The sequence below is a fragment of the Chrysemys picta genome, chromosome 4, assembly GCF_011386835.1.
Source record: "Chrysemys picta bellii isolate R12L10 chromosome 4, ASM1138683v2, whole genome shotgun sequence".
Lineage (NCBI taxonomy): Eukaryota > Metazoa > Chordata > Testudines > Emydidae > Chrysemys > Chrysemys picta.
In genome coordinates this window covers 19,119,143-19,136,323 of record NC_088794.1, presented here as the reverse complement: position 1 = coordinate 19,136,323, position 17,181 = coordinate 19,119,143, and the positions used below count along the sequence as shown (strand labels likewise).

The 17,181-nt window shown below is 45.3% G+C and overlaps 1 protein-coding gene across 1 annotated transcript in view; it reads right to left on the bottom strand.

The window, feature by feature from the left end:
• Positions 1 to 254: 254 nt before the first annotated feature.
• Positions 255 to 17,181, bottom strand: part of SLC26A9 (solute carrier family 26 member 9) — a 47,317-nt gene continuing 30,390 nt past the window's right edge. The window contains exons 12-21 of the mRNA XM_008172728.4: positions 16,573 to 16,668; positions 13,818 to 13,924; positions 13,080 to 13,149; positions 12,154 to 12,246; positions 10,842 to 10,961; positions 9,539 to 9,856; positions 9,091 to 9,145; positions 7,670 to 7,815; positions 4,888 to 4,965; positions 255 to 3,865 (exon numbers count right to left, since the gene is read on the bottom strand). Of these exons, the coding sequence (XP_008170950.1) occupies positions 3,818 to 3,865; positions 4,888 to 4,965; positions 7,670 to 7,815; positions 9,091 to 9,145; positions 9,539 to 9,856; positions 10,842 to 10,961; positions 12,154 to 12,246; positions 13,080 to 13,149; positions 13,818 to 13,924; positions 16,573 to 16,668 (1,131 nt within the window). The 3' untranslated portion in view covers positions 255 to 3,817. The remainder of the gene's footprint in view (positions 3,866 to 4,887; positions 4,966 to 7,669; positions 7,816 to 9,090; positions 9,146 to 9,538; positions 9,857 to 10,841; positions 10,962 to 12,153; positions 12,247 to 13,079; positions 13,150 to 13,817; positions 13,925 to 16,572; positions 16,669 to 17,181) is intronic.

Below are 17,181 nucleotides of genomic sequence, written 5' to 3'. Positions count from 1 at the left end.
TTAAAATGAGAGAACTCTTGAGAAAAAGGAGCACCCTTTACTGATAAATAACCATGTGATTTATATAGGAGAGTTGTGTAGCGTGGATTCTATAAGAGTAATTAATTCTGCAAAGGCGTAGAAGCATACAGAAACTCTAGGATAGCACGGGTAAAATAAATTAACTATAGGCATACTACCACCATACTACCAAGTAGAATTGGCATAAGGGTTCTGGGAAACTGTACTCCCAAATCAGTAGATAAAGCATATGATCAGTCACATATTGTTTATTATCAAAAAAAGAAGAACCAAACCAATATTAAATTAAATAAATTACACAAACATTTTGAGCTGGTTATGCATCATGCAAGTATCAAATAAGGCTTCAAAGTAATTACATATTAATATCAATAGACTTTCAGAGACATAAAAGGTCATTGGAAGTTTAGAATTTTCCACCCCAATGGACTCTCTTTCTGAGTTTCTCTAGTTCCCTGGTCAAGATACCCTGGAAATGAAGCTTTCTGAGCTGGCCACATAGAACCTTTGAAAGAGAAATGCAAGTCATGCTAACTTGTCATTCTGTTTTGTTCAGATTGGTGAATGTCGCCTTTGAAACTAATGTTCGGGGACCCATAGGCTTGTCAGGGTTCTACATCTAAAACATTTGTGCTACTCAGTAGCAAACTGGTGACAGGAGTTATGCTTTCAAAAATACCATCAGTCAGCTGCCGAGGGCTGCTTTTGTCACCAGAATTGGCACTGGGCTACAGAAACCAAGTATCCCTCTACCCGAGACTTCAAGGTGGCAGAGTATGTAATTATTGCCACTACTTTCATGGCATCATTCGTGACATCCCATCCATCATGCTGCTGGGAACTGCAAAGGAAACAATACATCCTTTGCACAGGGATCTGTCGCTCTGAGGTTTCCTGTATTTGAACTGATACTTTGGCTACCAGGCCTGTGGGACTGTGAACTGAATCTTTAGCAGACACACTCTGATTCCTGAATTGCAATTAGGAATATCACTAATTCAAAGTGAGGTCACCACAGAGCTTTTCTTATAATGAAAAAGTCCCTTGTTCCATTGCACCAAGCTGTTTGTTTATTCAAAACAGCAAGAAGGAGGAATGTTCAGGCAGCAGAGAAGTAGACCAAGAGTAATTAATTATGGTGCATTAGCCTCAAGGATAATTTGAAAGAATTAATGTTAGCTTGTAGGACATGACAGTCCCAGCAAAATTATGATTGTCTCACTAAGGTCAGAATGAGCAGTAACCTTTTTTTAGTGTGTTGTTCTTCTCCCATCGAAAGAAAACTGTACTTCTGTTTGTTTTCTCCTGCACCATGTAATCAGAGACTGAGGTAAAGCAGTGGTGACTTAATTAATGAGGTGCCACACAAAACCCAGGCAGCTCTGATGTTATAACATGGAATGTTTGCATAGCCTGGATGAGTCATGCAGCTCTATTTTCATTGCAAGTGGGGCATCATTTATCTGGGAGCCACAGTACAGCTGCATTTTCTTTCCCTGATAATGTTATCTCAAAGACCCTTTTATCAGGGTGGTTTAAGACTGTTTTATGAATTAAACAGATTTAAAACCATATAGTAAAACACAAAAGTGTTATTAACATCTTAGGTTATTAGAACAGAAATAACTTTTTAAAAGCAAATTTTCTTTATATTTATTAAGGCCATTATTTATTTTTGCATTCCCAAAAAACAGACTAGTCAGTTTCACATTTGCTTCTAAGCAGTTTCATTTTCTGGCCCTTATGCTTTATCCCAAGGCTGGAAACACCACGTTTAAAATCCCGACAAAAAACTGTTTTCATCAGAACTTTAAAAATATCATAGACAAAATTCTGCTAATCTTAATTTTTGGAGAATTGTTTTTCACAAAACCTGAATTTGAGGCCTAAATGTATTAATAAGTGTCCCTTTAATCCTCAACATACTGTATTTTTCAGCATTTACATATACTTTAAATGCATTTCCTCTAGTCATAAGCTTCAGAGAATCAATATGGGGATGAAAGGAAGGAACTATAACAGAAAACTAAAATAGCAATAGTTATTAGCATCACTCACACTTTTATATATAAAAGTATTAGGATTTAAAAAAAAATTAAAAAGATCTCATCTGTCTATGGGTTATCGAGTCAGGCTTGTTTGCCCGAGAGGTAGATTGTCCTGGTAGCATCAGTTTGTGGTGATTTTTATTCAAATTCATATAGCGCATGAGGGACCAGACACCATAGCAGACCCAGCAGATGAGCTTTCTCTTGTCACTTAGGTGATTACCTAAAATCTCTTCACCTTGAAGCTCCAAGTTTGGAGAGGTTAGTGCTGGGTATCACAAGAGCTGCTGACTCCTGGCATACCCAAAATATGCTCAAACTTTAATTATACTTCTCCTGAGTTATAGCATCATCAAAAACTATTGGATGTATGCACTGAGCTGTCCCTAAATTTGCTAGGGATGGGCAAACTGGTTAGGAAAACCCACTCACCCTGAAACACTTACCTATTTCTAGAGCTGAATCTAAACTGAACTTTTTAGTAATGTCCAGATACTGAGAATAGGAAAAGGAAGCATCAAAATACCACAGGAATAGCTGCTCTCGTGATATTCCCAGACTAAAGGCCTGACCCAAATCCTGTTAAAGTAAAAGGCAAGATTCTCCTTGACTTCAATGGGCTTTGAATCAGGCCCTAATTCTGCCGGTATTTTGAATAAGCTTTATTTTAATTCAGGGCCGCCCGGGGGTGGGCGGGGGGGACGGACGGACGGGTGGAAGTGGGGCAATTTGCCCCAGGCCCCGGGCCCCGCAGGGGCCCCCATGAGAATATAGTATTCTATAGTATTGCAACTTTTTTTTATGGAAGGGGCCCCCGAAATTGCTTTGCCCCAGGCCCCCTGAATCCTCTGGGCGGCCCTGTTTTAACTACCCAAACTATTGGGAAGGCCAGTGTGTGCATATAACACCCACTAGAGCTGGTAGGAGCTCTTGGTCATGTGAACTAAGGGTGCCTGATATCCAAAAATAGTCTGAGCATGTAATACAGAATGCAGCATTACTCCCATGCAGTGGTACCAAGGATTTTAGGGTAACAAAAATAGAGGTACCTGTAATAGACAGGACAGCGCAGGAGGGCCTGTAGGGTAATAGAGAATACAGAGGTGGTTTTGGGCGGCAACCCCAAGAAATTCACAGGCTTAAATTCAGTGTGCAGATTCCCAAAAAGTCAGTGCACATTTTAAAATATTATCACCATGCAAACCTGCATCACTGTATCTTGAGAGGGTTATTTGTGGTTGTGAATTAAAGCCAGAAAAGGCTTGTAAATTTCCTTATATTTCACCTCATTGGAAAAAGGAAGGAAAATAAAGGTGATGCCTAGGTTATGCAATCCATATGACTGGGTATGTGAGTGGGTTCTGGAGGAGGAGAGACAGAGATAGGGTTGACAACGATGACGAATATTAATAATCCTTCTGCCTGGAGGCACGTGCCATTAAATGAAGTTGCTGCTCTTCTACACCTAGATGAAAGTTATTTCCTGAGTTCCTGCTTCTGTTGTGTTCTGCTACCTGCTCCAAGAGTCTGTTGCTCTGAATTCCACACACAGAGGGAAGGAGAAGAGAGGATGTCAGGAGGAGAGGTGTGACTGCCCCTTGCCTCGCAAACTCACTGCTACCCCGGGTTGGAAGCACAGAAAGGCTGCTCTGCGCACCACTCAGACAGGGGAAGCATCTTCATAAAGGAATATGTGAGAATAGTCAGTTCCGGAGGCTTTGCCGGCACTTTAACATTCCCCCAGACACTCACAGCGCTGTCTGGGCCTCCGAACGGAACATGGTTCCAAACATCTCCTAATGGGACAAGAAGATGGGTTTGGTTAGAACGGTACCAACGATTTACACATGTTGGTGTCCAACCACACAGCTACTACACTTGATCTCCACATCTCTACCCAGCATGACACCTTCTTCATTTCCTTTTGAGGGGTAAAGCTCAGGAAGGTTATTGGCATTGTGACTGCCTGGTTTCTAGGGTTTTCTTTGCATTGTTCCTTAATAGGCTGAAAGGGTCAATTTTCCAATGACTGTCTTTCTTGAGCTAGACTCTCAGCGGACAGAAACAGTGTAGCCCCCATAAAAGTCAATGGAGCTACACTGATCTATAGCAGCTGAGTGCTTGGACCAAGATCTAGTGATAGGCCTCATGCTCCACACTCTCCAATCTTTGGAGGCCTTCAGGACCTGAACTTTGTGGCACAGGCCCATCTCTAATATGAACCCAGGAGTTCCTCTACTGGAAGCGACCAACAGCCCATCTAACCCGGTATCCTGTGACACTGGCCAGTGGCCGATGTTTCAGAGGAAGACATAAACCATCCACCACAGTGTGTAATACCATACCACGGAGGGTGAGGGTTTCTTCCGGTCCTCACCCCACCCACCAAGCTTCTGCATTTAAGCACGAGGACTGATAGCCCACCAGCCTCCAGGCACATGACAGATAAAAGGCAGCAGACACAGCAGCAAAAGATGAATGAGTCTCTCATGAGAGGAAGGACGGTCTTATAGTTAAGGCACTAGACTGGGAGTCAGGAGATGCGGGCTCAGTTCCTGCTGCTGCCACAGACTGACCTCTCTGTGTGACCTCGGGCCACTCACTTCCTCACTCTGTGCCTCAGCCTCCCATCTGCAAACTGCATAACACCTCCCCCTCTCACCCACCCTTGGTCCATCTCATCTATTGTGGTTCTAAGCTCTACGGGGCAGGGGCTTATTATGTATACGTACAGCTCCCAGCATAATGAGGCATCAGTCTTAGTTGGGGCGGCTGGGTGCTACCACAATACAAAGTGATTCCTGGTCCTATTACTCACCTCCTCCAAGTTCTTGAATTCTGAACTGCTTTCATCCACAGATTCATCATAGATGGAGAGCTCCGTCTGACTTGGTCTCTGCATGGGAAGAAGTCAAAATCAATTATTAGCAGGCACAGGACCAAAAGGGATAAAACTGTAGCTAACCCATGAACAGCCTATGAAGTTGCCCTATATAGTTTGGAAGCACAAATTATTCTTCGACATAGGCCTGGACCAAAACATCAGACCCAAAACCAGTAAAGTGGATACAGAAAATGAGTGGGCAAGTGCATTGGTGCTGATTTGCATTTACACTAGGGCTGAACTACACCACTCTGGCATTACATTTACCTTCACAGCCACTTTGTGGCCCCTTTTGGCTGTGAAAGTGATATAAAGAGGCAACGCAAATGAGAATCAGACCTATTGCCTTTTGGATCTTCTTTGTAAAAAAAAAAAGGAAAAACCAGTATATTTGTTTCAGTGTGAAACTACCTCTTTAAAGTACAGTTACTGGAATCTGGGGCCCAACTGAGTTAACAGTGACCCTGAAAGACACCCACCGCCCGCCCCAACATTTAGATTCAACAAACAAAACTAAAAAAGAGTCAGTTGTTTCCTTGTCCTAAATCTCAGTGGTAGCCAGGCGGTTTCACCTTCAGCAAATCTCTTAAAAAGCAAATAATTGCTGTGCGGCAGTGATAAGGTCTTTCCTAGTATCAGCCCAAGGTTGGGGCTGCAGAAGTTTTATCAGGTGTAGCAATGCAAATAAGTGGGCTGGGAGCAGCCCATGGCTGTGAGCAGGTAGTTACAGTGTAGGCAAGGGAGAGGTCAGACCACAGTTCGCTTGTTCAGGGAATAGTGAACTGCAAGACTGGTGTTCAGAAGCGGTCACTTAAAGCTGTGTGCGTCACGCTGTTTGTGTTGGTTCACATACAAGCGTTCATCACTATGGTGTCTGATTGCCTCTCCTTCACCAGGAGAAGAACAAAACAAATGATTGCACAGCTCTGTGTCTATCTGTGATGCCCTCATCAGCACTGCAGATGTTATACTTCAAATTCCAGCTGCCCCGTGGTTCCCTGGGATATTGCCCCAAGCTGCTCGCCCCAAGCCCTCCCTGACCCTCGCACGAGGCTGTCGCTGCACAAGGCTGTCATTGCTTGCTCAAGCCCTGCCTCCCCCTCTGCGCAAGGCTGGCATCGCCCCTTGCCCTCCCCCGCACATTCCTTCGCACCCCACTTTTTTGACAAAAGTGGGCCTTTGTCCTGTTTGCTCTTGCCAACTGATCAAGTCAGCAAGAGCAAATGGGACAAATTCCTCCTTTTGGAAAAAAAAGTCAGGACGACTGGGACAGGGCTTAAAAAAGGAACTGTCCCGGCCAAAACTGGACGTATGGTCACCCTATAAGACTGTCTAACCCCCACTCTCTTGAACATACCCCATCCTATTGGTTGCTTTTCCTGCTACTCCCCTTGGGGTGTAAGGTGCACATATTGTGTGCACCCACTGAATGCCTCATTAGTGCACGGGCCAGGAGTCAGTCGCGTACGTTGTTTTAGGAAGGTTTTGCCCTTGTGCTGGGAGCTAAAAAAGCACACCATTTTTGTGTTTTTCGGGAGACAGTATAAACTAGTGGATAGTGCACTAGACTGGGATTCAGGAGGCCTGAGTTCTCTTTCTGCCATGTTGCCGTGCCCATATCACTTCATCTCTCTCTGTGCCTTTGTTTCCCCTCCAACCCTGTGTCTGCCTGTCTATTTAGGTTGCTAGCTCTTTGGGGCAGGGACTGTCTCTTAGTATGTGTGTATACGGCACCTAGGTCTCTAACAGCTACTGCAATGTAAATAATATGTGGGTGATCAGAAAGGGAGTATGTGGTGATTGACAGTGAGAGGACAGTGAGAGGGTAATCATAATAATTCTTCTTCTTCCTTCCAGGCTGCCATGGAGTCCTACAGTGCCACTGCTGCTCTTTAGAAATGCTGTCTCACCCACTCCCCCCGCAACCCTCCAGTGGCAGTAGCCTATTTCCCCTGGCTGAGCTGCTGTTTGCGCACACGCATAGTGGCAAGTCTGGATGTTTTAACACGTTATCATGAGATAAACTCGGCAGCCTGGCCATTGTTTCCATTCGAGTTACTATGCAAGAACCAGCTGGTATCTTACTGAATAACCTATGTCACCCCTGTATTTACAGCACGTGCCACATTGCTGCATGTCACTTTCCTTGCCCCTCCCACTGGTAGTCTCATCCAGTAGAGAGGGATGTGTTCTGCCTCTAGTTTCTATGGACTGATCTCTGCCCTTGTTTGCATCTATGGCTCCCCCTTGGTAATCAAATTATGAGCAAAATCCTGCTCCCAGTTACACCTGTGCAATGCTTTTGACTTCAACAGGGTTGGACAGTGACCCCCATCTGGATGTCTGGTCTATACACTTGGGCCTCTGCCACTTGAGCTAATGCAGGGGTTCTCAAACTGGGGGTTGGGATCCCTCAGGGGGATGCGAAGTTATTACACGGGGGGTCGCGAGCTGTCAGCATCCACCCCAAACCCTATTTTGCCTCCAGCATTTATAATGGTGTTAAATATATTTAAGAGTGTTTTTAATTTATAAGGTGGGTCGCACTCAGAAGCTTGCAATGTGAAAGGGGTCACCAGTACAAAAGTTTGAGAACCACTGAGCTAATGGAATAACAGTAGTAGGTTCTTATCTTCTCATGGGTAGTGCATGTGTGTAGCTGAGGGCAGAATGCAGCCCTGCGGTTCTGCAACCTGGTGGAAAGCCCAAGGCGTACCTCTTCTAAACCAGGAGGACGGAAGACTCCTTTGGCATTTGCCAGTGCAAACAGAACAGCATCATGGATGGTCAAGAAGATGTGACTTGGGTCTAGGCCCCCTTCTTCGAAGACTCCGCCTGTGCTAATATCATGGTACACCTGGGCTGCAGAAGGGGAAAAGACGTTATGAGCAAAGATAAAGCGACTGAAGGAGGAGCTGTTTGAAAGTAAATGGGGCTGATGGAGAGTTCCTGAACCTGTAGCAATCCCGGTGGGCAGACGCTTACCAGATCAGAAAGGAAATGGTTGGGAATTCTCCCGTACGCAGAGCAGAGTGACTGCACAAAGCCTGTGCATTACTGGCATCTCATTTAAAGCCGGAGGGCCCACTGCTGTTGATGCGCCTGCAGGTGTGTAAATGAGGGCAGAATTTTGTCCTACGTTCTGTGCTATGGTTGGTTTCTGAGGCTGTGACTGAAATAAGATGGTTTGTTGGGCTGAGCAGGAGGGAGGTGATTGTACTGGCATCCCAGGGAGGGTTTTCAGTGGTTCATGGGGGCAGCAGTAGAGAAGGATCTGACTTGGACAGGCAGTTTTCCATGATTTGGGGATGGGGAGGATTCTGGCAGAATTTTGGTCCTGGGGTGAGGCAGGTCAATAGTGCAGGCAGGGTGGTTGGAAGAGAGAAAAGAAGGGTGAGGAGAGACAGATTTACTGCATATATATGTATTCTTTTAGGTGCAAACTATGGTACTACAGCTATATCCAATCCCGGATAAGATGCTTACATTTATACACACCAAGCGCAGACTTTTTCCAGTCTACATTCCCCCTCCTTTCTTCCGTCCCATCTGTTCTGATTTGCTCTGACATGTCAATTACACATTATTATGGAGAACAATGAAGCCCAGGAAAGTCTAAGTATAATCCTGTCCTATGGTGGGCCGATAAACTTGCATGTTTATAACCATTAGCCACAGCCGTTAAGCTCCAAAGAGAACACAACGGGGCCTGAAATAAATGTTTTCAAACGGAAAACATATCCAAAAGCCTCAATCACAAAGAAAACCATCCCCCTTTTCATTTTGCCTTTGTGTAATGAAATAGCTCTGTAAACCCTTTCTTCTTGCTACAAGCTTGCTTTATTCTCAATGGCCCTGAGCTATGAAATCCCGCTTCCTAAAATAATCAGCATGGAGTGGCATGTGACGGAAACCTCATCACTTAGGAGATTTCATAGTAGCACTGGGGAATATACTGTAGGGAACAATCCTGCATTAGTGACAGAAGAGGACTAGATACCTGAAAACTTCTCAGGTTCTCTGCAGTTTCCTCCCACCCTTTCCATTGATTCAATATAAGAAATATATCACCACTATGCTTGTGTCTGAGAAATGAGGGAAAGAGCACAAAGAAATAAGCTATGCTTGGATGCTTACCATGCACGTTTGCCAGGAAGACTTTAATCCCAATCTTCTGGTAGCTGGAACACAGCTGGATGGGAAGATGGAGAAAGAGGATAATAAGAAACAATAATAATATTTAGAGATGCTTTGGACTTATATAAGGACTTTAATCCAAGGATCTGAACCCCCTTTGCAGATGCTAATTCATACACCCTCACAAGCTGCAAGTGAGGAAGATAAGAGGAAGTTACTGACCTGTAACTGGAGATTCTTCAGGATGTGTGGTCCCTATCTGTATTCCACTGTATTCCTTCTCACTGGCTCCGGGCGCATGGTGCACCCGTGTAAACCCACAGTGGAATACAATAGGGACCATCACTTGAAGAAGTATCTTTATCCCCATTGCATGGAAGGGAAACAGAGTTGCAAAAAAGTGATTTGTCCAAGGATTCACATGCTGAATTAGTGGCAGAGAACTGACCTTCCCCAGAGCTTTTGTGCCCATCAGATCCACGAAGCACACTCCACTCATGTCCAGGATAATGGTGTGGAAGCTGACATAGGGCGGTGCTGTGATCATCAGGTCAACGTTGGCAGCTGGGATAACACTGCAAGTGCTGCCCCGATGGCTCGAGATGCTGCCCTGTTCACTTGAGGTATTGACCTGCCCGGCATTGTTTGCGGGGGGGTGGAATGTGATGTAGGAGATGCTGGTGCCGTTGGCAGTCGTTTGATTATTGTTGGTGTCCGTCGGAGAGGTGCTTTCAAAATCTTTCTGGAGCTCTTGCACTGACAAGGTCTGCAGTCAAACAAAGGCAACCAGGTCAGGATGCGATTATCAGTGCTCTTGAACCTACCTCATGAGGCCAGCATCCAGCCCAAATTTTGCAGGTGAGCTACCGCATGTATTTTAGAAAGACATCCATCAGGCCAGTTTCATCACTAGCATTACTCTGTACAGTTCAGTGGCATTACAGCAGGCACGAGCTGCTTTTTGCTTGCGCCCAAAGGATCAGCCAGTTTGTCAAACATCGTCAACGTCTCAAACTGCAAGCTGCATTCTGGTCACCAAGCCCCCTCCCCCCCACTCCCACTCGGCCCATTCGTTACCCTTGGCTGGGCATTTAAGGTACCCAGCGGGCAACAGGACATTCGACAGCTTCCCTGACCATGAAAAGAGCAGCCAAGGGGCGAGATGGAGAAAGCCCTCAGCATCCAGTCAGGAGGAGAACAATGTGGAGGCACAGTCAGGGCTGACACAGCCTCTGCTTCCTGGATCCTCTAAGTTGTCTTCCCAGGTACCAATTACCTTGGCCAGCTGTGTTCAAACACGGGAGGCCACTTCGACAACTTGCCAAAAAATTCCTCGGGGCTAGATCTACTTTGCATATATATTCACATACATTTTAATAGTCAAGACTGGATACACTGTGCCCATATTCGCCCCCTTCCATCACAGATGTCATTTTGGATTCACTAGCCACAACATGAAGAGGAGACCAGATCACTAATGGGTGATCTTTCCTTGCAGCTACAAGCTATGGGCTCCCAGGCTGGTCATTCCTGAACTAGACACTCTGGGCAAATTGAGCTGAATCCTGCTCCTACCGAACTCAATGGGATTTTTGCCCCTGAGTTTGGTGTGAGCGTGGTTTGGCCCTTTTTGTAGGTCACTGTAGCATGCGCTATAGGTAAGAGAGGGAACGGGGAAGCACCCCGGGGAGGTTGAACACCTGGACGTATGTGGGGCTATACAGCAATCAAAGGAACCCAGAGTGAGTTACCTTCTTGTTCCCGAAGAACAATTTTTGCAGCTTCGTTGTTTTTTGTGATGCCGCCTTCTTCTCCTGGTGTTTCACGTATTTTTTCCTGGCTAAGTACACTTTGCTGGGGTCTACCCCAGTCTGCGGAGAAGGAGAGATAGTGAGTTGGGTTTGCTTATGTAGCTCATCTGTCAGTGACGTGAGCTCAAGAGCCTTGTACCCATATATGAGAAACAGAAACGGACCACTGCCCATGCTGGCCCATGGTCCAACAACACTTTCCTTCTCAGGAGCACAGAATATGAAGGCAGCAGGACTAGAGGGGCTGGAATGGAAGCGATTGTGCTCCCAGCTTACATACTCCCCATTTCAGGGTGAATCTCTGCCTCAGCTGCTATGTTCACACTGCTATTTTTAGCGTGCTAGCTTGAGTCCTGCGAGTGTGAGTCTGTCCAGCTGGGCTGGAAGGCTTGCTCCCAGCTGCAGTGTAGACATACCCTGAGTGGAGCTCTTGTAGCAAACTGCACAAAACTTGGATGGAGGAGCACAGGTTGCAGGAGGAGGGAAGAGTTTGGAGGAGGCACTGGGAAGTCAGTCTGTGTGCACATGGCTGGTATGCTATCAGCCATTGCAGCACCTCTGGCAATAGTTGTTTTAATAAAGAGCCGGTTTAGTTTAACATGTAATCATCTCATGTTATTACCCAGCATGTGGTACATGAGATGCGATAGTAACAGTGGGATTACATTGCAGCCGGTACACTGTGTCTGAGTCAGGTGACCAAAAGTCACATGACAGCAGCCAGGAGGGTGCATCAGAGGAGGACAGTAGAGAGACCCACTGACCAGGGAGGAAAAGGACTACGCCCTGGAAGGGTAGAAGGGATTATTTATGAAACCCTGCTGATTGGGAAAGGAACTGCTGGTACCTGAGAAGGCAAATGAATTGCTTATATTATGGAACCCGAAGGACTTAATAAAGCAGGCCCATGCAGGGGAAACATTAATTAAAACTCCTGGGTGTTTGTGACATGATTGGACAGCTAAGCTGGAAAATGGAGGCCATGTTGCTATGCTGGGAGGTGGTCTGCTGTCGACCGCACTCTGCAATGCTCCTTATCAGCAGAGGCCTCAGCAGAGCTCCCTTCCTAGCTAAGGTGAGTGACATGAGAAATGATCTCTGCCCTCAGAAACTGAACACACAGTCTCCCACGGTGCTCCCAGGCCGTGCTGGCTTTGGGCAGTCAGATCGGAGGCTGAGAGCCACATACTTTTGAAACCAATTAGTGCTTTCCATCATCTCTGCAAACAGAAGCTGGCTAAGGTTTTCTTACCTTCGCTATAACCTTCTCCCTGAATATCTCTGAGTTGGCAAAGTACAATGGGGAGCAGTAGGTCACAATTTTAATCCCATCAAGTTCCTGGACCTGCAACAGACATCAGAGTTCAGACTATGCACAACAACTCAAGCCTTTGCATGGGCTTGTGGGGTTTGGGGTTTTTGCAACAAGAGAAAATACAGGTGGGGTGAATAGATCTGGCAAAGAAATCTCAGGTAACCTTCAATAAGTGCTTATCTGTGGGGAACACAACTAGAGCTGGGCGAAAATTTTTGCCTGAAACTTTTTTTGGTGATAAATCCAGATTCGGCGACACCAAAACGTTTCACAAATTCATGTCCGTTTTGCCAAATTGTTTTGGCTGGAAAAAAAAAATCAGAAAAAAAATAAAAACATTCCATGTTGACATTTTTGAAACAAAATGTTTTAATTTTTTTGACTCCAAATGACTTTTTGTTTCAAAATTTCTTTAAGTTTTTATTACAAATCAAAAACGTTTAAAAATGGACAAAATAGAAAGGAAACGTTTTGCTCGACCCAAAGCAATTATTTCTGGGAATTGCCAGTGAACTGAAAAATCAGTTATTTGCACAACTCTAGACACACTGTCAGTTCCCTCCGCTTTACTATGGAGTAATAATGTAACCAATGAACCAGCCCTGCAGGTGGGGCAGACGGGTGGAAAATCTGGGGGCCTTCTGCTTAAAAGGAGACCGACAGGTAGTAAATGATCACAAAGGCCTCCACCAGAAGGAGCAGGTCTACTGTTATGGCTTCTGAAAATAACAAGCTGAGCTGAATCAGGAGAGACAGTAACACAGCCTACAGCCCCTTTGAATCACTTATTGGTCAGGTCATGCAGGAATGAGAAACGGGGGGCCTCGCATTTTTGGTTGGGAGATTTTAGCTTCCACACTTACCTTATTGTAGGTTTTGGGGTTCTTGTAAATGTCGGTGGAAGTTACCTGACCCAGGGCAGAGCCGTTACGACTAGGGGGAAAAAATACAACAGATAGATTCAATTTAAGACGGGGAAGAAAAATGCTGCGTCTCTTGCTGCCATGCAAGTGTGCAGCATGCGAGGATTATCGTTTATTTATATTATGGTAACACCTAGAGGCACACGCAAGACTGGGTGCCTCAATGTGTTTGGTGCTGGTGAGAGCAAGGTTAGTTCACAAGACTGCTCTGTTCTTTGGCTGAAATTCACCCCTGTGCAGAGGGCCAGCTGGACGCCTATACGCCAGTTAAGGCCTATGCTGAGGGGAGTAAGTAGCACATAGGCTTTGTGCCAGGCTCTGCACGGGGTGGATTTCATCCTTTATGAGCAGTGGATTCCTTAGGGAAGGACACATGGAGCTGGTGTTTTTCTGGGCAGGGTAAATAGCAGCGGGTAAATACATCCGCTTTGGAGTAGGCACCTGAGTTACTGTGCACAGGAATAGAAACCAGGTAGTAATTAACAACTGACATTCCTGTTTGCACATTGAGATGGGAGGGTTTGGAGCCTCCATTTTCCCAGGGCCTCCTGTCAGATCGTCCTTTGAAAATCTAGCTCGAAGGCCATTGATACAAAGAACCCCCAGGTTGTTTTGTAACTGGAAAATGTTCTGCAGTTGCGTGCCCATATTGCAGCTTGGCACCGAGATGCTACTTACAACTGAGTGTGGAAAACCACCACCAACACAGAAAATCCCACTCCGACAGCGAGTCCGAACGGCAGGCCCAAGAAGAAAGCCGACAGGAAACTCACCACCCAGACCAACTGTGGAAAGACGAGAATGGCAGGTCACTTCTCTGTGCCATAGGCAGTGGGCACTCTGATGAAGCGTTGGCAAGGACAGATGGACCAGAACCAAAATACCTATGGCTTGGGGATTAAAAAAACCTAAATCTAAATTTTGCAGCTTAGACCTTTTTCTACTTGTAAATTGCTGTTTGGTGCACAAGAAAAGTTTTCATGTGCAGTGTCTGTTCTTGGGACACTGAAGCACAAGTGCCATAAACTCAAGTTCCTCAGCTTTAGCAAGGTGTCAGTACATTTGTACAATACTTCAGATACCCCTCAATACCGAGACTAGCTCACTCAGTTTCACTAGTCAAGACAGGACTTTTGCTGCTAAGTCACGCCTTTCTGAAAGCCCCTGCTGCGGCTAAGTCTTTTAGTAGAGATGTGCATCTACTTGAAAACATTTTTTAACAGCTGGTATAAAAGACCTAGATATGTATCTGATGCAGAAGCAATGCCCTTTGAGAAGCGTTTTAGAATCCTCATCCCACCCACAACAGGAGTAATTGGCCTGATTCTGATTTCATTCACACCAGGGGGTAACGCCACTGAATTCAAATCCCAGATTGACTCTGGTATAAGAGAGAAGCAGAACCAAAACCTTTCATTTGATCAGTGACTTCCCCCTCCTCATAAGCCCTTTATAAACTATGTGATACCTGAAGAGTGATCCATGCAGCCAGCTCTGAGGTGAAGCATTACAGCCATCTGATATCACATAGCAATGTCATGACAACAGTTTAGGACAGGAAGTGGAGAAGGTCACTGTATCCAATTGAAATTCCAGGGAAAATTTAGGTCAGCAGAATGCAATTAACCTAACTGAAATTTGGCCAGGATACTGGGATCAACATCCCTTGTGTTACAAAAAAGGGTAGTGCTATTTTTCTTGACCACAGGTGACCAGATAGCCCTGCTTTATTATCTGATCCAAAAGACGGCACAGCTTGGTCTTATGTCAGTAAGATGGATCTGAATTCAAAAATTGGATCTAAGCCTCTTGAACTTTATGGAAGAACACAGATGGATCCAAACTTTGGGTCTGTCTGGACAGGTGTTTTTAAAATTGGGTTAGGTAATAGGACTCGAGTTTGTCTTGACTAGGAAAAGTGGTCTGGTTTAGATTGAGTTCAGTGAACAAGTTGTCTAAGCCCAACCTAAACTCAAATACTTTTAGTAGTCAAGACAAATCTTTAGGCTCTCCTCTAGGCTACAACCAAACCAGCTGGCACCATTTTAAAAGAGTTAAACTGTGTCTAAACTAGCTACTAAAGTGGTGTTTCAAGTCAGGTGAGTTCACTTAGTTTAGAAACGTACCTTTTTGACTAGTCAAGACAGAGAGTTTGGGTTTGTCTATGCTTAAAGGTTTTGTTGTTTTAACTATGCCATAGTGTGGATGCAATTATACCAGTATAAAAAAGTGCTTATACGCGTATAGCGTATTTCAGTTCAGGCATTTAAATAAGCCATACAGGTATAATGCACCTTTATGCCAATAGACCTGCATCCAGACTAGGGCTTTTACTGGAATAACTATGAATATGTCTACGCTACAAGTGCCGCAGTGGCACAGATGCAGCACCATAGTGTAGACAGTTACTACCATGATGGAAGGGGTTTTTCCCTCACTGCAGTAAATCCACTTGAGAGGTGGTAGCTAGATTGACAAAAGAATTCTACAGCTGCACCACAGACCTGAGCCATGTGGCTAGGTCGAACTAACTGTTAGGCACACTCCTAACCCATAGGTATTCTGGGACTGCTTTTAGATATAGATCAGCCCTTTGTAGCTCAGAGTCTTTGCTAGTGTGTTGTTATGTGGTGCATTCATGTGATGGATTGAACTATTCACACAGCTTTAAAAGACCCTGCCTGGAATCATTACCCATCTCCTCTCCAGCACCTGTTTGAACAGTATTTTAGGAAAGCTGAAGTGAGTCCTTTTGGATTCCTTGTTTCTCTGATAAAGCAGCTTCCTTGGGATTTGGCAGGCTATTCTGGCCCAGTTTGCACAGATACCACCCACCAGCATAAGTCCTGTTCAAACAAAATCTTTAAATGTCAGACATTTCCAAATTCCTTTCTGTCTCCCCCATGCTCTCAGATTGGGTTTATATGTCAACCAGTGCCTGGGATCCTTATCTTTCATGATGGCCTCTCCTTCCCCTGGAGGGCTATTGGCTGAGTTTTTAAGTCATGACTCGGAGATATTGAGTAGGGCCGGTTTGGCTTGTTCTTGACAAACAGGCTCTTAACGTTGATTGGCATTTAAATAGGGCAAGTAATAGTTCAGATCTCTGCATTACATGCATTAAGTGCGACAGGGCTCGACTAGACCAGACAAATTCGACATTGCACCTTACTTGTGATCATCAAGCTAAACGCCGACTAGCACTGAGTCGGCGGCGTTATTGTGCTTATAGGGTGAAACTCACCCTTCTGCATGCGGCCAGCATGAGGCCTATGCACTATTTGAGTCCTATCTAAGCCCTGCTTTGAGGACTCAAGTGGTGGTGCCTATGTCTTGGGCTGCCCCACCACGCAGGGGTGAGTTTCACTCCTGTTGAAAAACATCATCAGATTCTGCTCCTTCTCCCCCAGGACTCTCGCGGTGGGGGACTCACACAATCCAGCTTGCTTTTCTTCCACAGGTAGAAGGGATCAGCCAGCTGCTTGAGGGAGTTTTTCAGGTTCACTGCTATCAGGGCTCCCAGCACAGCCTGCCAAGGAGACGGTATCAAATTAGACTCCAAGACAGGAATCATGAAAGTGTTATTGCTCAAGGGGAAACTGCTTGTTGCAAATATTGCCTGCTCTCAGATCTGGCTGCCAAGAGGGATTAGCAATGGGTGATGAAGCTAACGAAGATCATACTTGAATCTGGATCCAAAATAATTTGTTTTATCCCCACCAGTTCCCTTTCGTCTGCCAGAGAATCAGTGTGGACGTGGCCCCTTCACACTATGAAACTATGCTATGGGGTGGCTCGGTTTACCTGGGCTTTATGCAGAGGCCAGGGACCATATTTTTGTTCTGTGTTTGTACAGCGCCTAGCACAGGGGAATCCCAGTACATGATTAGGGCTGGTAGGTGCTACTGTAGTACAGCTAATCATAAATAATTAACACCAGCTAAGTGTCATTATTAGAGACAGGCCTGAACCAAATACCTGGTTCTGAACACACCCAACACTAGAGCAGCTTGGCTTCAGTCTAAATAAATGGACCAAACCA